The sequence below is a fragment of the Alexandromys fortis genome, unplaced genomic scaffold (genome assembly GCF_014885135.2).
Source record: "Alexandromys fortis isolate MF-2015 unplaced genomic scaffold, M_Fortis_MF-2015_v1.1 scaffold_17, whole genome shotgun sequence".
Classification (NCBI taxonomy): Eukaryota; Metazoa; Chordata; class Mammalia; order Rodentia; family Cricetidae; genus Alexandromys; species Alexandromys fortis.
Window position 1 is genome coordinate 1,808,104 of NW_026067896.1, and position 22,481 is coordinate 1,830,584.

General features: G+C 40.9%; 1 protein-coding gene across 8 annotated transcripts in view; it reads left to right on the top strand.

Annotated features, from left to right (window-relative positions):
• Window positions 1-405: 405 nt before the first annotated feature.
• Vps13b (vacuolar protein sorting 13 homolog B) overlaps window positions 406-22,481 on the top strand; it is a 399,494-nt gene continuing 377,418 nt past the window's right edge. For 4 of the 8 annotated variants that reach the window (XR_007595555.1, XM_050163240.1, XM_050163248.1 and 1 more), the window contains exons 1-3: window positions 557-792; window positions 933-1,107; window positions 7,400-7,543. Coding sequence is in view for 7 of the 8 variants with exons in the window: in XM_050163240.1 (XP_050019197.1) it covers window positions 961-1,107; window positions 7,400-7,543 (291 nt within the window). In the remaining variant the exon portion in view is untranslated. The other 4 variants (XM_050163229.1, XM_050163202.1, XM_050163221.1 and 1 more) reach the window with 2 other exon arrangements.

Genomic DNA, 22,481 nt, shown 5'->3' on the forward strand with positions numbered 1-22,481 from the left:
AATTCCTCCACGCTGTACACCTCTGATCTCAATTTCCTGCCCACAGCCACCTTCCCAATAAACTTGAGTGGGACATTTAAAATCTTCCGCTCTACTTAGCTCCTCCTACCTGCCTTTTACCTACACCCCAACGAACCCCAGTTCCTCTTCCCAGTTCCTCCAGCAGCACGGGGAAACAGCCGCCTGTGTATTTCCAGTGCTTGCAGAACGAAGGCTGCCGCAGCCTCCGCGACCCAACATCCCGGCCCTTCCGACACAGCGCTCGCACCGCCTCCCGACTTGTCCTGGGGCGCTTCCCCGCCAGTGCCTGGGCCGGCTTCGCCACTTCCGGATCCCCGGTGCCTCCGCTTTACCGGTCCGTCCCCCGCCCCAAGCGCTTCGCAGCGGTCGGCCCGAACCCCGAACGCGACGGCAGCGGGGATGGGGGCCTAGGGAAGCCGGCGTCGTCCCAGGCAGACGCTGTGTCGCCGTTCCGCCCAGACAGCCTGTCGGACCGCGAAGCGGGCACACCCGGAAGTGGCGCGGAACGCGAGCGGTGCGGCGCGGCCAGGTGCCCGGAGGTGGAGCTCGTGGGAGCCGCGCTCGGTGGCGTGTGTGGCTTCGGGGCGGGGGCGCGGCTGCGGCGGCCGTACGCCAGCTCGGCTTCTATGGCCGGAGATCCGGCTGCGTTCCGGGAGTCGAGCGCCTCAGGAGCCGGCTGGGCGTGAAGGGGGTCGTGCTCTCCTCCCACGCCGGGGGACCGTCGCCTGCTGTCGCCTGCCGTCGCCTCCCCCTCCGCCCACTATAGGCCAGGTGAAGCGCGCGGTTAGCGGGGAGGTGGCGGCCGGACGCGGAGGGCCGCTCGTCGGCCTCACCAGCCCTCCCGAGAAGTGCTTTTTCCATTCGCTGCCGGCCGATCCAGACACTTATATTTCTGTCTTTTCCCCTTTCAGGATCCACCGTTGACTCCTAACTTTGAAGATGCTGGAGTCGTACGTAACTCCAATTTTAATGAGCTATGTGAATCGCTATATCAAGAACTTGAAGCCTTCGGATCTCCAGCTTTCACTATGGGGTGGGGACGTGGTTCTCAGCAAACTCGAGTTAAAGTTAGATGTTCTGGAACAGGTATGTCATACAGCTGTCATTGGCAACATCTCCGGCTCCTTAGACATGATCTGTTGACTGTGTTTTGAATGACAAGTTTCCTGCTAGTATGTATTAGCTACAGTGTAGCTAGAGACTTCTTATAGCAAAGAAAGAGGCTTTCTGCTTAGTGAGGGTTTTATTCTATTCGGATTCCCGAAGGTTTCCAGCTGATAGGAAAACAGTTGTGTTCTTGCTAGCAGAATTTTTCATCCTGTTTACTCAAGCATTGCCAGATATGCGCAGGCACAATTTCAGGTGAAGCTGGAAGGCATTTCATTCTTGTTCTACTTTTGGGTCAGTGGAAGAGTGTGAAAGGCAGCAAGGTCACACACATGTCAAAGTTTTGCTCCTTTTTACCAGGAAAAATAACATTACCGATGGCATCCTCAGAGACTGAGTAGACACAGATTGAGAATGATGAGAAAACTGTAAACATCTTTATTAATCACCTCCTATTTTAGCATTGAAATGATCTGATACAAATGAACTGTGACTTCAGAGTTTACGTATTTATTAATTCACTTACCACACTTATCAGTAACATATGCCAAGTACTTTGGTTCTGCTTGAGGGTACAGATTATCTGTGGAAGCTGAAGGACTAGAGACCAGCTGCTCTATAGGCGATAGGGAGACTTGATCTGATGCTCTGTCCTGTTATTGGCCAGTCTAGACAAAGCCCCAAGAAGCTCAGATCCTTCCTCATTTCTCCTCGGGCTCAATGGGATGTCTTATTTTCATTTACTATTTTTTTTTAGAAATGATAGCAAATCCTAAGTATAATAGTACCACTTTAGGTACAGATGTATCTGTGAATTTACCATCAAGATGGAGACGTAGAATGTTTCTAGCTCCCTACAAGGTTCTCCTGTGTAGCTCACACACCTGACCCCTAAGACACTGCTAATCTCACTTGTGAATTTTTGTTTTACGCATTCAGAGGATTTGATTTAGGAACTCATGCATGCTGATCAAGTGTTCTGCTATATATACTGGCAGTTTTATTTCTGTCAAGAAAGTGTTTTCTTTTATTTGTGTATTTATGTACTGTTGAGGCTCAGCTAAATTGGAGAGATTTTTGAGTTCTGTTTAGCATCCTTGATTAGCCCACGTTGTTGAGTCAGCAGTAGTTCTTGGTATCCAATCATGGTATAGATTGCCACAATTTAGCTGGTGGTTGGTGGTGTAGGTTTCAATCCCAGCACTCAGGAGGCAGAGGCAGATGGATCTCTGTGAGTTCTAAGGCCAGCCTGGTCTACAGAGTGAGTTTCAGGATACTAGGGCTGTTACACAGAGAAACCCTGTATCAAAAAACAACAAAGAGTGCCACAATTGATCTGTTCTATCTGTAGCACGTTTGGTTGTTTATATTTTTGGCTCTTATGAAGAAAGTGCCTATGAACATGCTTAAATGTACATAAACAGTAGGTTTTTTTTATATACATAAGCAATAGTTTCCTTTACGTACATACCTAGGAAGTAGGCATATGTTTGGTTTTTAGTATGTATTGCTAATAGTTTAGTGGTATATTAATAACAGAGTGTATTAACGGTCATACTATGGTGGTTTTAATTATTTCACATTTTTATTCCTACTTGGTATGTTTGTTGCTTTGAATTTTTGACTTCTGGTGGATGTGTAGTGATATGCCATTGTATTTTCTTTGAATATCCCAAATGGCAGGTCATTTGGATAACTTTGCTAGATTCTGATTTTTTTTTTTCTTTCTGAGACAGTAGGGGGAAAGATGACAATATTTGCCCTTTCTAACTTCTGTGTGGGAATTTATTTTAAGTTGTTTGGTTCTGGGTATTGAATCCAGGAGCTCACTTGATTAAGCTTGCTTTCTGTGCTTAAGCTATACCTCTGGCTCCTGTTTTGTATCTGGGAAATGAGGTCTTTGTCAGATATGTGTTAATATATCATCTCCCAGTTTGCTTGTTTTTACTTTCTTAAAGGCATAATGATGAATAGAAGTTCATAAATTTATTGTCCATTTTATCAGTGTTTGCCTTTTTGCTTAGGACTATTCCTATCCTGACTAAGAGACCTTTGTTTTTCTAATTTATCTAAAAGATTTTGGTAGGTTTCTTCAGACTGATTGCCTATGCCATTATAAGTAATGCTACTTTTGGATCTTTTAAGCCAGTTTTTAAAAAATTGGTATATAATGTGCTAGATACCATTGATGCTTTTAGTTTATTTTTATTATTGCATGGCTAGAAACTTAACAAAATGTGGAGCAGATGTGAAGAGACTGGACTTTCAGATGACAGCTGGCAGGAGCTGGTTCTCTCATCTAGGCATGGTCCAGGTGGTGGAACTGAGGTCATCAGGCTTACCTGGGCCAGCGCCCTCACCTGCCGAGCCCTCGTGCCTACATTCCACTAGTATTTTTATTATTTTTTGATATGAGTGTTTTGTCTGCATGTTTGTCTGTGCACCAAGTTTGTGCCTGGTGCCCTTGGAGAACAAAGGTGTTAGATCTCCTGGAGTTAAAGATGATTGTGGGTGCTGGGAATGGAGCCTGGGTCCCCTGCAAGAACAAGTGTTCTTAACCACTGAGCCATTTTTCCAGCTCCTGCGATTATTTTTTAGGTGTTTTTTTCTCTTTGCAGTTTTGTTAGATTTTGCTATATGTATTTTGTGACTTCTTGTATATTTTATATGTTCTTCATGAATTGATCTTTTTATCACTGTAACATGTCCAGTTTGACCTTTTTGTTTATTTGGTGTGGCTGTGTGTTTGTGTGAATGTATTTACGTGCTTGTGAGCAATGGTGCCTGTGAGCATGGCATATGTGTATGAGGTGTGTGCACATTGGCACGTGCACGTGTTTGTACCTCTGTGCAAGTGTAGGCCAGCGGAGGACACTTTTTGCTCTGCTCTGTCTCGTTCCACCGTGCTTCTCTAGGCAGGTTAGTTACTGAAGCTGGAGATATGATGGCTGCAAGTCCCAGCAATCCTACTGTCTCTCCTCACTCCTAGGACTAGAGTTAGAGGTATGACTGTGCCTCTTTTTTATTCTTATTTATGAGTACAGGGATCTGAACTGGATACTCAGTTTTCCTAGTACAAACCGTCACTCACTGAGCCATCACTCAGGCCTGCCCCTGTTAGGGTTTCATGGAGTCCAGGATGGTCTCCCAACTCTTCTGATCTTTACTGTCAGCTTTTTTCTCTATCCCATTATGGTGTCTTATCTGATAACTATAGTTTACTTTAGCTTTCTGTACTTACTGTTTGCCTGCTATGTTGTGGTGCCTGATCATCATACTGGCCTGTGGACAGACCCGTGGGGCATTTCCTTAATTGCTAACTGCTGTGGGGAGGCCCAGCCTACTGTGGGCGGTGCCATCTCTAGGCAGGTAGTTGAGCAAACCAGGGGAAAAAGTCAATGAGCAGCATTTCTCCACGGTCTCTGCTTCTGTTCCTGCTCCAGGATCCTGCTGTGACTGCTGCCTTGGCTTCCTGTGAGCCGAATGACCTCTCCTCTTGAGGTCGCTCTTCCTGTGATGGTGAACTGTGTCCTGTGCTCTCAAGGTCGCTCTTCCTGTGATGGTGAACTGTGACCTGTGCTCTTGAGGTTGCTCTTGGTCAGTGTTTGGTCACAGCAGTAGACACAAACTAGGACATATACAGTTTGCTTTTTCTTTTCATTATGTTTGTATTTTCATATCTGAAGTGTTTCTTTATATTCACATCTCACAGGTTTAAATCATATGACAGTCTTTGCCTTTTAGTTGGAGTATTTAATTCTTTTATGTTCAGTTCTTATATTTTTATGGTTGGATTTTCATCTTTCATTTTCAAATAACTTTCAGTGTCTTAATGTCATTTTTTTTTCTTCTGGTGTGTCTCTGCCATTTACTTTGTATTTAATAGAGATTTTTAAATCTTTTTCTTTAGATTCCAAGTTATTTCTGAGTTATTGTCTTAGTGATTGTTCACAGGATCTCCATTTTGTTGTGTGTCTTTTCCTGGGGGAGATGTGAACAAACTTCCATTGACTTTAGACACTGAGTAGCTTGGATTATAGGCGTTAGATTTTTGAGATGTTCAGCTCTCATCTTAAATCTTGGCTAGCACTATCCCATGGACAGCCATGTACAGGTGTTTAGGGAAGCGTCTCTCACTCCTTTCCCTTGTGGAGTTCTTGTGGTCAAGCCCCACACTACTCGGTAAGCACTCTGCCTCGTGTTTGTGTAGATAGTCCACAGTGAAGGGTAGGAAGTACACCATAGTCAAGATGGAGCATTATATTTCTAGGACAGGAAATAGTAGAAAGGAAGTAATTTGCTTCTGGTTACTTCAAGATCTAGGTACAATAATCAGCCTTTGTATTTTTCCCTTCTCAAAGCAGATACATTCTTACTTGTTTATCACAATACTTTGTACAAACATTCTTGTTGACAATCAGGTGACTACTAAATATAGAATTTGATTTTCATCTCTGATCTGGCCTGTATGGCTTATAATTCCATTCGCTAATGTAGAGAACTGCTTCTTCTGTTTTAGTATGCTGGTAGTGGCTCAGTTGATGATTAGCATTCTGAATTTAATTAAAATTGATTTGCATTCATAGATGGTAAATTTGTTAGACATTTTGCAAATACATTGTTGCCCAAGTCAAGAGGTGCAAGAGGTAGAAATGTAACCACTCATTGTCCAAGAAGCTACATAGTGGTGTGTTTGAAGTTCATGTTGGTAAAGGAGGTAGAAAGGCCAGCAGTTTTAGTGGTTAAAAACAAGGACTCTGGAATCTGGTTTGATTTGTATCCTCTCTTGGGAAGAGGTTTCATTTTGTGAAATTATCAAACCCTTCATGCCTTAAGAGTCATCATTATAAAATGTGATGATATATAATCTTCTCATGATCAAATAATTCCATGTAGGGGTGCTGCTTATAATTGGACTTACTATGCAGTAAGTACTTAGTAATATTGTGGTGTAAGCACTGATTAGCATATAATCTTGTGCCGGTCTTGGAAGACATTATTACCTCTTTAAGCTTAATGAGATGCACTTACTAGTAAAGGTTAGCAACAACAAAATTTTAGCAGTCTGATTTTAGACAAAAAAACCCCAAAGAACCGAAAATAAAAACAAAACAGCAGCAAAAACCTCTGTCTGTAGTCATACTTTCGACCCACACTTACATAATAGTAATAATCATTATCAGTGCTAGCCTCCTTAAAGTGGGCTCTGTGTGAGAAACAGTTCAAACCCTCAAACTGTTTTCTCATCTAAAGTTGCAGATAATGAGAAGGAGTATGTGCCAAATTTGTCCAGTGTGACTGGGTTAGCACATGACAGATTCAGGATTTGGATCTGTGTCTGATGGTTCTACAGTAATTGGTTTTAACGATTTACCTATACATAGATATATTTTTATTATGTTACTGAAACAAGTATGTTGGCAAAAAATTGTATGTTTAATAGTTATTCAGTTTACAAGTTGCTGCAGTATTGTAAAAGAGATGCAGCAGATATAGTTTCTTTGATTTGCCGCAAAAATTTTCTCTAGAAGTGAGATTAGTATGAAGTGATTTTGGTAAAATTTATATTTGTTAAACTTCTGCCTGATAATAGTAGAAAGCAATTGGAAGCATTTTGAGTTGATGCCCACATCTTAATTAGGTTAAATCATTAGGTGAGCACAGTAGGCATTCAGTCTGTTGTCAGGCCAGCCTCCAGTCTCCAAGTAAGCCTCTTTCAGCTTGCTTTGGGAACATGTTTTGTGGCATATTGTGAGAGAGACAGGAAAAAGTACCTTGTGGGTAGCCCAAGTCTTGCTGCTAACTACTTCTGTGGTTGCTGTTGCGCCAGCGTTTGTAAAAGCCTGTAGCCTGTGCCCAGGTGGGAGGCTGTTCCTGTTTGGCTTATTAAGAAACTGAAGCCTGGAGAATTTAAATAACTTTTTAAATGTAACTTGTATAGCACATTTTTGTGGTTTATTATTACCTATACTTTCTGTCGTTCCCCAGTTTTTCTTGTGAGACAGGGTTTTTCTTGTGAAAAGCTTTGCCTGTCCTTGACTTACTGGTTCTGTAGACCAGGCTGCCCTCAAATTCAGAGATCCGCCTGCCTCTGCCTCCCGAGTGCTGGGATTAAAGGCGTCCACTGCCACTGCTTGGCTGTTGATTCTAATTTTTGATAAGTAGTAATGTCCCCCAATTAAAATTTTTTTTTTCCTTTAAGGAAAGAACTTATATGAAAATAAAAACACTTATATATTTACTAATTTTATTTACGATTTTCTGTTTTAAGGAACTGAAGTTACCATTCACATTTTTAAGTGGCCATATTCATGAGCTGAGGATTCATGTACCATGGACAAAACTGGGCTCCGAGCCTGTGGTCATTACGATCAATACAATGGAATGCATCTTGAAACTTAAAGATGGAATCCAGGTAAGAAACTGCTGAGCCTAACTATTAAAAGTCACATAAATCTATGTACTTACTTTCTGCAAGTCCATTCAAGTAACAATTATTTACAAGGAGCTGTTTTTATATTTTGATAAAGATCTAAAGGGTGTTTTTTATTTTTATTTATTTTAGTAGATTTTGATTAGTCAGTTGTAACCTTACTAGGGATGATGTACAGTTCTCATTCCCTGTATCCTCAGCACACTGGATGTTTATTGATTTGGCTTTCTGAAATAAGACCTTGGTTTGTAGACCTTTGTGCTGGGATTGTGCTTGGATGTCCCTGCCCCAGTGTTGCCTGATTGCTTTCCAGTCTGAAGAGAACTGACAAGACTGATCGAAATGCCATTCTTTATAAGATCTATAAGACAGTTGTAGGGTATACATCTTATCTTAGATAAAACTTTTAGTTTCTGTGATATTAGGGTTATTTATGAACTAATAAAATTATTTCCTGTTTGAAGTAGTTTGTTAGAGTAACTTACTGGGCTTTTATACTTTTTGTTTTTATTAGTTTATGTGATCTTTGATTCTAAATCTGTAATATACAGCTTCACTTAAATAATATGATTCTGGGAAAAAATAGACCAGTGTTACATTCTCACAAAAATTTATTTTGTGAACTTTTAGTATTTCAGATTGTTCATAAATCTGTAGTGGTATTGCAGTCTGGTTTCCTTTTATAATTATATCTGGTAATTAATAGTCCATAACTATCATCTTAAAGTTTTTTTTTTTTTTTTTTTTTTTTTTTTNTTTAAATCTGGCCTTGGTTATACCACCCATGTGGTGCTCTACTTTAAAAGAAGGAAAATCTCCCAGACATTATGTTTTCCTCAGTGGGAAGGTGGAAGTTCGAAGGCCGATTCCTCTAAAGACACATTTTAGAGAGACAGAGTACAACTGATTACAGGGTGGGGTTGGGTCTGTAATACACGACAGTGCAACCTTAAACTAATATTTGATATTGGGCCCTGTGGATAGCCACTGTGGGGTGATCAGATGTCCCCCTGCACGGTATTTGAGGTCTGAATTTTGTGGTGCGTACAACAGAAGGCCAAATGTCATAAATAGAAACCATTCTCAAAACAAGTGTTTTCTATTAAGGTTTAAAATTTTGGCAAGAAAGAATTTTGAAAATTACATTTGACATTTGGACAAATTATTTATTGTTATACACCCCTGGAGAGTAATACTCATATTTATGCTAGTGGTTAGAATTAACATTTTAACAAAATTATTACAAATGAAATGACATTTTAATGGTATTAAAACTGTTTTTAGGTTTTACATTTTGATTAGTAGTTTGTAGTAAAGTTAAAAAATGACAGGAGTGAGAACTGAGGAGCTCTGCTCCAGTGCAGCTGCAGAGCAGAGAAGACTGGGAGATGAGGGTTTGAAATGGCAGGAACGGGTGGCATGCTCGTGGAAAGTCAGTGCTAAATGATCCAGGGCTGTCCGAGCCTTAGCTGCTGTCAGTGTGCCATGCACAGTTGCTGAGTCCTCTGTGGGAGCTGCGTCCTGTTTGCAGTGCTCAGTCCCTTCCCCACCACCTGCTGACTGCAAGCGCTACTCAAGCTCTGTTGTCAGCAGAGCCACTTAGGAAAGAGGTGTCCAGAACTTAGTGTGACTGTGGCCTACAGGGTCACAGTCAGCTGCCCTAACATGCATTGTATTATTACACTGTAATTAAAGACTTGTAGGATGTGAAGGTGACCAAGTTGTGTTAGAAAAAGTGAAGATTACATTGTTGGTCATGCAAAACTACTTTTGATACTTAGAGATTTCCTAGTAATGTATTTAACTATTTGCTGCTTACTGTGGTAGTCATATCTCTGTCAGTCATTGTCCCTGTCTTTAAATCCTCTGGCCTTTTGCCCTATTTTTTTCTTTTTTGAACTTTATTGATTCATGACATACTATGAACACTCTAGTGTAATCTATTAAAGTCCTCTGAACATAAAACTCAAGAGCTAAAACAATATAATGGCGTATATTTAACTGCATATCCCTTCCCCCTGCCCCCTTTCTCAATGTTCAACCTTTGTACTTGCTCTGTAAAATAGTAGTAGACTTTCTACACACTTAAATTCTGTGATGGAGAATATGTATCTATATCTGTACATATACATGTATGTATTTTATTAAACCTTGCAAAGTATTTCTTCAACTTAAGTGAATACAAATTTGTCCTAAAACTTATTCTGATTTTTATATCATCTAGAAAGTAAATGTTTAAAATCTCTCTCTCTCTCTCTCTCTCTCTCTCTCTCTCTCTCTCTCTCTCTCTCTCTCTCTCTCTCTCTTTTCTTTGAGACAGGATTTCTCTATGTAACAGTCCTGACCGTCCAGGAACATACTCAGTAGACTAGGCTGGGTCTGTCTGCTTCTGCCTCCTGAGTGCTGGGATTAAAGGCCTGTGCCACCACCACTCAACCATTTTTTTTTTTAAAGGGTCTCAGTATGTAGCCTCCTCTGTCTTGGAACTTGCTGTGTAGAACAGGCTGGTCTTGAACTCATAGAAACCCAACCTGCTTTAGTCTCCCTAGCTGGGATTAAAGGCCTATGCCACAAGACTCATGTTTAAAATCTTTAAAGTTAACAAATGCAGTAATTTGTAAGGCTGTCTATAGAATTAGCTTTATTATTAAGATTGAAGAAATTGTTTTAACCTACACGAAAGCTTCAGTATATCACACTGAAGAACTAATGAGCTTTAAATTTGTTTTTGGCTAATATATGCGGGTGTAAACTCTCCTTAGTATTTGGAGTTATAGGATATGTTTTTCCAGTGATCTTTTCTTGCATTTTTAGGAGTTTTGAGAATTCCTTATTGGCTCAATTTCTGACTTCAGCTGTGGAATCACCATACTCTACTGATTTTCTTCATTTCTTCTAGCATTGGCCAATGATGACCTTGATAGAACGTGGATAATATAGTCCAGTTTCTGTCTGTAGCATCTTTATTTCAAGACTGAGAAGCAAAAGTTTTGCTTCTCATATCCCACGGCTAGCATATTTACTGCTGTTAGAGAAGGGAGCCTGTGCCTCCTGTGATGGGCCAAGTCTTCCAGCCTGTGTAAGAGCTCCAAAAGCTACACACTTGGTAACAAACTTTATAACTCCAGGCCTTGGGTTTGAGTTCTTGTTTCGTGTGTTGTAACTGGTATGAACAAATACTTTCTCCTGATGTTTTTTGCGCGAGGGTAAATGGAAATATCCACAAAAGTGAGCCCACTTGCGGCTCACTGATTTTTACTAGACTGGCCAGTAAGTCCATAGATCCTCTTCCTCTGTTCTTTAGCTCTGCAATTACAAGCAATGTGGCACCATTGTCCTTAGCTTTTTTTTACATGAATGCTGGGATCTGAACTCAGGCACTTGTTCTTGGTGGGGGGACAAGGGCTTTACTAACTGATCACCCCAGCCAGCTCCTTTTATGCTTTTGTTGTTGTTGTTGACACAACTGTATGAAAGGTGAAATTAATATTCAACCAACTCTTTAAAAATGTACAACTTAGTCAAGTGGTGGTGGCACATGACTTTAATCCAGCATTTGGGAAGCAGAGACAGGAGAATCTCTGAGTTCGAGGCCAGCCAGGTCTACAAAGTAAGTTCCAGGACCAGCTCCAAGGCTACAGAGAAACCCTATCTCCAAAAAACCAAAAAAAAAAAAAAAAAAAAAAAAAGTACAACTTAATAGATTGGGTATTATTATATTTACTATAAGGGTTGTTGTATTCACAATATTTTTCAACCACCAGCACAGTCGAGTTTAAACTTTTTCATCACCTCATAAAATGCCCTCTACCTTTTGATGTGTGCTGTAATCTTTTTCCTATCTCTGTTTGTATATTCTAGAATGTTGCATAAAATAAGGTATGTGACAGTTGTGTCTAGCATCTTTTGCTTAGCTTCCATTTGTTTCTGTTTGCTCCACAGGTTCAATATGCAATAATTTCTTGATTTAGATCTGATGATTAGATGCCTGTTATTTTCTTCTTCCTTAAATGTACTCATTTTAAAATAACTATAGCGTGTGTGTGTCCGTGTTTGCATGTATGAGCAACACATATATGGAAGTCAGGACAACTTGTGGGAGTGGGTCCTTTTCTAGCAAGTGGTCTCTGGGAATTGAATTCGGCTTTGGTGGCAAGTGCCTTACCCACTAAGCCATCGTCTTGCCATTCTGAACCTATTTGTTTTAATTATGGCTTTCTTTTTAGTTTTTAAAAATTATACCGAGCGTTTATATCTCAACTGAGTTTTGTCTCAGAGTTTTTTTTTATTTAAAAATTATTTTATGTGAGAGTTTTGCTTGCTCATAGAGGCCAGAGAGGGCATCAGGTCAGGTTCCCTCAACTAGAGTTACAGGTGGGTATGAGCCACTGTCTGGGTCCTGGAAGTGAGCCTGGGTCCTCAGGAAGAACAGCCAGTGTTTGTAACCACTGAGCCAATGGTTACAAACCCTGAAGTGTTTCAGATTGTTTATATTTCATGTACTTTTTAGTATGGCTGAGTTATGCAGTCTTTTCCTTGACTTCTAGTTTACCTTTCTGTGAGTTCTGTCAGTGGCCAATTGTGGTATGGAGATACTAAATGGAAAATTCCTAAGCAAACAACTCATGTTTTAAATTTCACATCATTCTTGTTAGGGTCCTGAAGTCTCTAGGACATGAAGTAACTCTTTTCCCTGCATGTCCTTGTAGCATATGCTGCCCACCTGTTCATTGTTAACATGTAGCAAAGTCTCATGGTTCTGCATTGCTTGTACTCAGATAACCTATTATACTGAAAAGTAACTTCAAAGAGCAAGAACAATAATAATGCAATTTTGATATGACATAATTGTAGCACAAATAATAAAATCCCAGAGACAGATTTATGGGTTAAAGCTTAAGGTCAGAGAAGCAGAGCAGTCCGCCACTAGAGATCTTACCTCTACCAATGCTCAGACTGAAAGGAAGATCCTCAGACTGCCTAGACTGCACTGTGTCTCTACCAAACCTCAAACTCCATGCTCCAGTGAGTTCCTGTCTCTTCCCCTTTATATTCCTCTCTCCACCCATCCATATTGCTCCTGTCCCCACCTCCCTAGTACTGGGGATAAAGGCATTTGGTTCCCAAACAAAGGATTAAAGGTGTGTGCCACCAGCACCTGGATTTGTTTCTGCTTGTTCTTGTGTAGCTCAGGGTGGCCTTGAACTCACAGAGACCTTCTTCTTCTGGCTCCCACGCCCTGGTATTAAAGGTTTGCGCTACCATTGCCTGGCCTCTAGTGGTTTAAGTCTGCACTCTGATCTTCAGGCAAGCTTTATTTATTAAAACAGAAATAAACCAGCACTACACATAATCTTTTTTTTTTTTTTTTGGATGCAGGGTCTCATGTTGCTTAGGCTGACCTCAGACTTGACTGTGTCGCTGAGGATGACTTTACATGTACTCCTGCCATGGTCTACCAGGTGCTGGGATTCCATGCATGTGCCACCATGTGTAGCACAGTTCTCAGTAGTAGTTATGTTTAATCTTACTCAAAAAATTTTATAAATTAAATTTCATTGTAAATATGTTTATAAAAGAAAAGCAGATTATATCTCTAGTAGGTATTTGTCTTATTGCTGCCTCAAGAGGCTTTACTAAAACAGCTTACGTGGCGAGGAGGCGGTTACACTGAGTCTGCAGGCAGAGCAGAGAGCAGGGAGCGTTTGTGCAGTGCTGCTCTCTCCTTTCTCCTCTTTCACCGCATCCCTTGCAGTGGTGGAGCCCCTGTGTATTACACTTCAGTTACCCAATCCAAAAAGTCCTCATAGACACGCCAGAGATCTGTTTCCACGGTGATCCTAGATCCCATCAAATTAGGAAGATTAGCAATCAGATTTCAGGTTCTACTCTACAGTGTCTTCTTATATATATATTATAATATTATATATTATATATATAATCCTTTTAGTTTTTGGGCATGATATGTGTTTGTGTACATGCTCCAGAGTGCATGTAGAAGCCAAAGGACACTTCCTACCTCATTTGAGGCAAAGTCTGTTTTGTTTTTACTGCATATGCTAGGCTGTCTGCCTTTAAGCTTTGGGGATTTCCCAGTCCCCACCTCCCACTAGGATTACAGATGTTGTGCCACAGTGCCTGGATGTGTGTATGGGTTTCTGAGGATTCAAACTCGGGTCTTGACGCATGCATGTCAGACGCTTTACCCACTGAGCCATCTCCTTACCCTGCATCAGTTGCTGTCCATGGACGTGTGTGTGTGTGTTGGGTGCATTCATGCCATGGCATTTGTACAGGTGTTAGAGGTCAGTTTAAGGGAGTTCTTTCCCTCCTTTCACAGTGTTGGGTCTGGGGATTGAACTCAGGTCTTCAGGCTTGACAGCAAGGGCTTTAACTCATGGAGGCAGCTTGTTGGTCTCCGTTTTAATCTCTAAGTCAATTTGTTTATGGGAAAGCTAAGAAATGCTTTTATTCCTGTAAGTAAAATTACTTCAGCATTGGCAAAACAAATACCAATTTAGGAGGGGAAAACATTCTTAGGGTTTGCTTTATGTACTGCTTTTTATTAATAGATGTTTTTCATATGCATCGGGGAAACCCCCAGTAAGAGTAGATCCACCTTTAAGGAAACTCACTACATTAATATTATTCTCTTATATTCAAGTGAGATGAAGTTTAAACTACTGGAGAATATGGATGGACTCCCCCCCACCCTTAATTCATTTTCTTTTTTTTTTTTTTTAAATTATTAACTATACAGTGTTCTGCCTGCATGCCTGAATAAGAGGGCACCAGATCTCATTACAGATGGTTGTGAGTCACCATGTGGTTGCTGGGAATTGAACTCAGGACCTTTGGAAGACTAGGCAGTGATCTTAACTGCTGAGCCATCTCTCCAGTTCAAATATGGACCCCCAAAATAAGTCATGTATTTAATTTTTAGCCTTTATTACATAAGTATGCATGTTTTCTTGTAAAAATTAAAGGTATTTGGACGTTACTGACTATCTGTAATATCTGATTATGGATAATGTAGAGTGAATCTTAGAGAACTGTAACTGCTGAATAGGGATTCCTCGTCAATTCAACAAGAACACAGTAAACATTATGCATGTGCTTTTTCCTATAGCTCTTCTTTAGGAGCCAAAGTCCCTTCGTAAGAAATAAAGCTGAAGCACATCATTATTATCTGAAAACTGATAAATTTTACGCCTGCTAATAGTATTATAATATATAATTTGATGTTTGATTTTATTTCAGTTATTTAAAGACTTTAATGGATAAATTGACTTCATTAATACTGTTGAGAGTAATTCTGTGCTTGATTGAAAATGACCTGAAATACATCTTTTTGTATTTTTATACTAAACACTCTGCTTTTGTGTTTTTGACTGATGGTTTTGCTGAGGATCCATCCCAGAGCCCTCAGAATGCTAAACAAATGCTAACTCCGGCTAGCCTCCCAGTGTCTCCCTTTTAGAAGTTATGCATGGTCAGTAGATGTTTTTGGTCTGCATACTTATCTATTTCCGCTTTTACTTTTTGATCTTATTATGTTGGCCAGATGTTGAACAGATCTTTGCTTTTCCTTACCCATATGTTTAGAATGTGGTATTTAAGATTATGGGAAGTTGTGTATATTTCTTTCTAGAAGTAGTTATAGTGCTGGAGGAGGCTGCTTGTTCATCCCAGCAGCCCAGAACCAAAATAACCACACAGAAACTATATTAACTAAAACACTGCTTGGCCCATTAGCTCTAGCTTCTTAATGGCTAACTCTTATATTAATTTGGCACATTTCTATTAATGTGTATATCGCCACGTGGCAGTGGCTTATTGGCAAATATTCTGTATGTCTGACTTGGTGGCTCCATGGCATCTCTCTGATTCTGCCTTCATCCTCCCAACATTCAGTTCAGTTTCCCTGCTCCCATACCCCCTTGCCTAAGTTCTGCCCTATCAACAGGCCAAGGCAGTTTCTTTATTCATTAACCAATAAAAGCAACACATAGAAAGAAGGACCTCCCACACCATTATAGTTTGCTTTTTGAGTTTCTGGACTTCTTCTGTCTCTTTATTGATTATTCTGAGTCTTAGTCTCACCAAGTAACCACAGTTGATTTGGAACTCCCCATATCACCCAGGCTGGACTGCGTTCAACCCTTCCTGTCTGCCTCCAAACACAGTTACAGCTGTGCCCTGCTGCCCTCTGCTCTGCCTGTTTTTATCTGACTTTTCCTTAGCCAGCCCTTGTCTTACTAAACTCAGTTAAGGGAAGAGGAGCGCCATATTCTCTTGGCAGTGCTATTGACAGTTGGGAAGTCTAAAACCCTGTCTGTTTTTACAGGTTCTCTCATAATTTAGATACATTTATTTGTGCTCTGAATTTTTGCCTAGGTAATAAAATCAAATCACTAGATTACAAAATGTCTTTAGGTTGAATAATAGCTACGTTTTAAATAGTACATTTTAAATGAAGACAAATGGTTTAGAATACTGATCATGACTCGGTTCCTGCGCCCCTGGCTTGTTTTGTAATAATGGGTTTTAGGACATGACCTTATTTGTTCGATTGCTGCTGTCTGTGATGTTTTCTTACCTTAGCAGCACAGATGAGTGGAAGCAACAGAGCCTATATAGTTTATGAGCCTTTTACATAAAAAGTCTTATTTTAAAGTTCTATAATTATTTGAAAATTTCATTTAAATTAAAAATATGGAATAAAATATTTTCATAGAAATTTCTTTATTGATAATTAAACATTAGATAGTCTGTATAAATTTTTGAGTTGATACTTTATTGAAAAGTTACTGTTTATGCTATATTAATATTATGATGAGACAATTTAGCAAGGTAAATGTTATGGTAACAGATACTGTGATATCCATATAACTAGAACCTCTGTAGTCATTTTGTGTTTTCTAGAGAAAGGGAAATGAGGTAATGAATTGTTAAAGCCAAATTATTGAAATTTTTTATCAAATGTTGTTATAGAGAGACTTTTCATGTGTCTGTGTTTATATAGATTTTAAGGTTTTGGATGTACACACACACATACACACAACTCTCATCTTGACAAAAGGTTACAACAAGTATTACCTTGGCATAACAGAGCCCCTGAAGCATTGATATTGGGTGATGCTGGACTTGCTAGTCTAAATTCTGTCAAGTTTCTTTCCTTTTTTTTCAGGTGTGTTTTAATTCCTTTCAAGAAATGGAGTCTTTGTTATTGGCTTCATATATAGAGCTTGATAACTGTCTTCTGCCATTTCTAATGGCTGGCTGAGAGTCCTGTCATTTTCAAGCTCTTGAGTGCCAGAGACTTATAGCTCCCTGGGTCTCATAGCCCTGGAAGCTCAGGCTATGGCCTAGTGATTTTTAGGCGTTCATGTCAGAGGTGTGTTGTCAGCCAAGTGTTACAGTGACTAACTTGGGTGTTGGGAACAGTAACTTGGTACAGCCCCGAGCTTTGGTAGTTAATACAGTAGGCTCTTAGCCCATAACATCTCCAGCCCTTTTCCTGTGGCAGGGCTGACAGTCTTGTCTTCTTCAGTAGCTTGCGTCCTCCGGCCGCTCCTTTGCTGCTGTTCTTGCTGTTGTACTCTAGGCTGGAAGCTCTAGAGCATGTCTTCCACTGCTGTTTCTAGGCCACCCCTCTGCCTGTGATAGAAGTTAGGAGAAGTCTGGGAGGGCGGTGGCTGGAAGGATGGCTAGGCAGTTAAGAGCATGTACTGCTTTTGCAGAGGATTTGAGTTTGTAGCCAGAGAGTGCTTATTTGCTTCCCAGCCGTCTAGCCCAAATAAACACACAAACTATATTAATTTGGCCTGTTAGCTCAGGCTTCTTATTAACTAACTCTTACAACTTAAATCAACCCATTTCTATTAATCTGTGTATTGCCACGAGGCTATGGCCTACCTGTAAGGTTCTGGCATCATGGTCTTTCTTCTTTTGCAACTATATGGTATCTCCTTGACTCTGCCTACCTTCTCTCTATATTGCCATTCAGATTTCCTGCCTGACTTTATTCTGTTAGCCATTGGCCGAAACAGCCTCTTTATTAACCAATGGTAATAAAACATATTCATAGCATGCAGATGGGAATCCCGCATCATGAGTTCAGTTCTTAGCACCAATGTGGATCCAGTGCCCTCTTTTGCAGAAGGCACCTGCACTCATGTACACGGAGGAGGGGAGAGAAAGGAAGGAGTGGGGAGGAGGGAGGAAGAAGGAAGAAAGAGAGGGAGGGTGGAAGAGAGAACTAAAAAAAGAATCATAAAAATAGGGCTTCTCCTAAATGGTTTAATCTATCTGGTTCTATGTTGCAACACTGGGATGTTAGGGGTGGAGGGTGGAGAGTCAAGGATGGGAAGGAAGTACAGGTGTTTGGGGTGGAAATAGGACACAACTTGTTTGAGAAACTGGATTATTCTAACAAACTGAGAATAGCCTGCTGATAAGACAGAAATCGTCTGCCTAGAAAACTAAAAAAGGGGTGTGCCATGCCTGTGCTCATGTTTCAGTTCTATTGTGTGTGGCCAGTTCCCTCGCAAGCCGTAGATCACCATCCACAAGCCTGATTAGGAGTCAGTCACAAGCATCATGTGACGCCTACATCACCAGCTTTCTTCTGAGTCTTTAGGGCAGGGTTTCTTGCCATCTTACCTGAGTGAGAACAGCTGAAGGGTGAACAGGGTCAGCTAGAGTTAACCTAGGAGTCATGCTTGGTGTCTTCTAAAGTCTGTGTAATGACTGGAGTTAGCTAGAGGACTGGAGTGAGCTAGAGGGCTAGAGGAGTGAGCTAGAGGGCTAGAGGAGTGAGCTAGAGGGCTAGAGGAGTGAGCTAGAGGGCTAGAGGAGTGAGCTAGAGGACTAGAGGTGTGAGCTAGAGGACTAGAGTTAACTGAGGAGTCATGCTTGGTGTCTTCTAAGGTCTGTGTGGACGACTAGACCAAGGCCTTCAGAGTGGCAGTGGCCGCTTGACTTTACTGCTGCTAGAAGCTGCGTGGGTTTTCTTCAGGACTGTGGAGTGTTCAAAACAACTGGTTGTCAGAGAAGGGACTGCTTCATTGGTAGATCCTTCTCTGAGGTGTTGGGTATGAGGGAAGAGTCTGACGGTTGTCAATCAAGTAGCTCCTCTTAACAGCTTAGATAAAGACAAAATATCAAAGGTGCTTACAGCGAAGGTCCATCAGTCATGGAGTTGACATTCCCAGTTACTGAAGCCAGTTTAGCTGCCCTTAGGAAAATCTTCAAATCTATCTCCCTGTCTTGTTTGGGCATTTCGGGTCTTCTGTTCTTCCCTCCTGACAACCTTTGAATCCCAAGCAGAGCCATGCCTCATCTCCATTCTCTCTCACCGCTGGAGTCTAGCTCAAATTCTCTTTTGTGCCTTGTTGCTTGTGCTTCTTTTCCTTCAGTGTTTCCATTTATCTACTCAACTGTGTTATCAGAAGAACAAATCCTTTTCTTTGTGTTGGAAATCTAAAGTTTCAAATTCTAAGACTTACTTAGATGAGTCCTGAATTTTATATATTTTTTAAAGATGTACTTACTATGTATACAATGTTCCTCCTGCATGTGCACCTCTATGCCAGAAGAGGGCACCAGACCTCATCACAGATGGTTGTGAGCCATCATGTGGTTGTTGGGAATTGAACTCGGGACCTCTGGAAGAACAGCCAATGTTCTTAACCTCTGAGCCATCTCTCCAGCCCGAGAACTGAATTTTTATCTGATCTCCATTCCTATATAGTCATCTTTGTTGATGCACTTTCTGGAAATGCCCTTTAACTTTTATCCTTTTACTTAATTTTTTATATATATATATATATATATATATATATATATATCCTTTAGGAAAACTCACTCGACCTCCCTTCCTTATGATAGTGTGGAGTTTAGGAAGAAATATTTTCTTATCCTATTCATTATCAAGAATCTATTTCTTAAGCCTGAAACCAGTGGGCCTTATGAACATCATTTCAAAGCTAACACAGATATTGAAGTCAGATCATATTCCACAGTCTTTTGGATCCTGAGAATGAGTTGAATTAGGGCATTAAAAACAGATGATTCCTTTGGAATGACATAAGGAGAGTGGGGAAGGAATTGAGTACCTCTTCAGAGTTCATAACGTTTCATTTTAGACTTACTATACTCGGGGTGCTAATATTTAAATAATCCCGCTTAATGCATGTATGTCTTGTGTATGCATGTGTATATGTATATAGGTGCACTCGTGTGCTTTCATTTTTGAGGGCAGAGATTGACGCTGTGTGTCCTCCTGGAATGTGTATATAGGGACACTCGTGTGTTTTGAGGTCAGAGATTGAAGCTGTGTGTCCTCCTGGAATGCTCTCTACCTAGTCTTTCACTGAACCTGAAGCTTTTCTATTGTGGCTATTGTAGACTTTTAGAGTTCCACTGTCTTTGCCCCCAGCATGGTTACTGTAGAAGGTGCCGCTGCCCAGCTTTTTATGTGGGTGCTGAGGATCTGACCTCAGGTTGTATACTTGTATAATAAACAGTTGTACTAGTTTGTGGTAATTCAATTAGAGCATCTGGGAAGGGGTAAGGTCAGTTGAGGAATGCTTCCAACAGATGGCCTATGTGCATGTCCTGATTAATGATTGATGTGGGCAGGCCCAGCCCACTGTAGGTGGTGCCATCCCTAAGCAAGTAAGCTGTACAAGCAAGGGGAAAGAAAACCAGTAAGTGGTGTCCTCTGTGGTCTGTCCTTCAGTTCCCAGCTCCCGGGACTTGCTTTGTCTTTCTTCAGTGATGGGCTATCCCCTGTAAGGCTGGTAAACTTTTCCTTCCCCAAGCGGGTTTTGTGCAGTGTTTTGTCACAGCTGCAGAAAGCAAACTAGAACAGCAGTTTTTGTAAGTCATTTCCTCAGCTAAGTTCGTACTGGTGTTTCCCTCAGCATGCAGTTTTCTCAAGTTCTGCAGCTATTATTTATCGGTACCTCTGCTTTTGAATTTTTTTTGAATGATTAACTTAATTTTGCTGCTTCCCCACTTGCAGCTCTCATTTCTCACCCCACACGGATTATGGAATTCCAGGCCTTCCTACTTTCTCTTCACAGCTTGTATTTTATTGCTCTCTGCAGTACCTAAAATTAGGCTACACATTTCTCATTTTCATAATAAATAAGCTGGCTTCCCTTTTACTCTTGTTCCTCCTCCTTGTAGTGTAAAGTTTTCCCCTCATGTTCTTTGTGATGCTCCCGGGACTCTCGAAGGCCTGGCCAGGATTGGGTACATTGAGTAGTGGGATACTTACCAGTCAGTATCTCCTAATGCTTTAATTTCCATCTTTACAATGAGGATGTTCGTGTGTTCATTGGGTTGAATAGGAGGAGAGTAAGAGGCGTGAGTGTAATGTTTGACAATGTGACAGTTTGGAAGTAGCATGAAGGGGCTGGAGAGATGGCTCAGTGGTTAAGAGCACTGACTGCTCTTCCAAAGGTCCTGAGTTCAATTCCCAGCAACCACATGGTAGCTCACAGCCATCTATAATGAGACCTGGCACCCCCTTCTGGCATGTGGGCACACAGGGAAGGAATACTGTACACATAATAAAATAAATAAATATTTAAAAAAAAAGAAAGTAGCATGAACACAGATTTCCCCCTGGTTTTTTTCTCCTACCTTACCTTATTCCTTAGGTTTTTAAAACGAAAGTCTTAGTTTCCTGATTTAAATACTTGCTGCTCAGCGCATCCCTGTGTTCAGTGAAGGAAACTCCTCTTTATACCACAGGCAGCCACTGATTAGCTCTGAGACTGTTAGCATTTTAATGTGTGTGGATGTGTGCTGTGGGACGATTGTCTTGTACCCTGTAAAGATTTGTCACTTGTACTGGTTTAATAAAATGCTGATTGGCCAGTAGCCAGGAAGGAAGTATAGGTGGGGCAACCAGAACAGGAGAATTCTGGGAAGAGGAAAGGCTCAGTCTGCAGTTGTCAATCAGATGCAGAGGAAGCAAGATGAAAATGGCTCACTGATAAGTTACCAAGCCATGTGGCTAACAGACAGGAATAATGGGTTAATGTAAGAGTTAGTTAATAAGAAAGCCTGAGCTAATAGGCCAACCAGTTTATAATTGATGTAGGTCTCTGTGTGTTTCTTTGGGACTGATCAGCTGTGGGACTGGGGGGGGGGAGACAGACAGAAACCTTTGTTAACAGATATGTCCTCAAGTAGTATGTAAAATAATTTGAATAGAGGTACCACTTTCTGTGTTATGTTTTCTAAAAGTGCCCAACATATACTTTCTTTGCTCAGCTATTACTTGTTTAGGAAAAGTACACTTCAATGTATGCTTTATTAAGTGCCCACTTCCCACTCTGAATTCTGGTAATTGTTATATGATATAATGTGGGTTTGGTCAGGATGCCTCTCTCTCTATACTTCCTTCCCTACATTTCTGCTTATTTCACTTTCCAAATTCGGTGCTTCAGGAAAGGGGTTATAAAGAGGGTTGTCACAGGCATCAGTAAAGAATTGTTCAGTGTGTTACTATTGACTGTAGCCGAGACAGTGTCCTGTGTGAGGTCGTTGAAAAGAAGACCGAGAATGACTGACAGCTGAGTCGTCTGGGACCAGAACCTCTTGTCTGTAAGCAGGTAGTGTGGAGCTCAGACACAAGACATGCTTTCAGTGGCTACACCTTTATTACTAAACTGTGGACTGCTAAGTGGTCCTTTTGACTTTGTGGACAGATTAGTAACTTCTCAAGAATGAGAGGGAGGTTATCACTATCTTTCCTACCCTCTCTCAGCTCTGGGGAATAGTATGCTGTTGCCCGTGGTTCTTTTTTGTCCTTCCAAGCATGCATATGCATTGGCTTCTGCTCTTCTGGTGCTCTGAAGGTTGCCTTCTGATCTGAGCCTTACAATACTTATTACCAGAG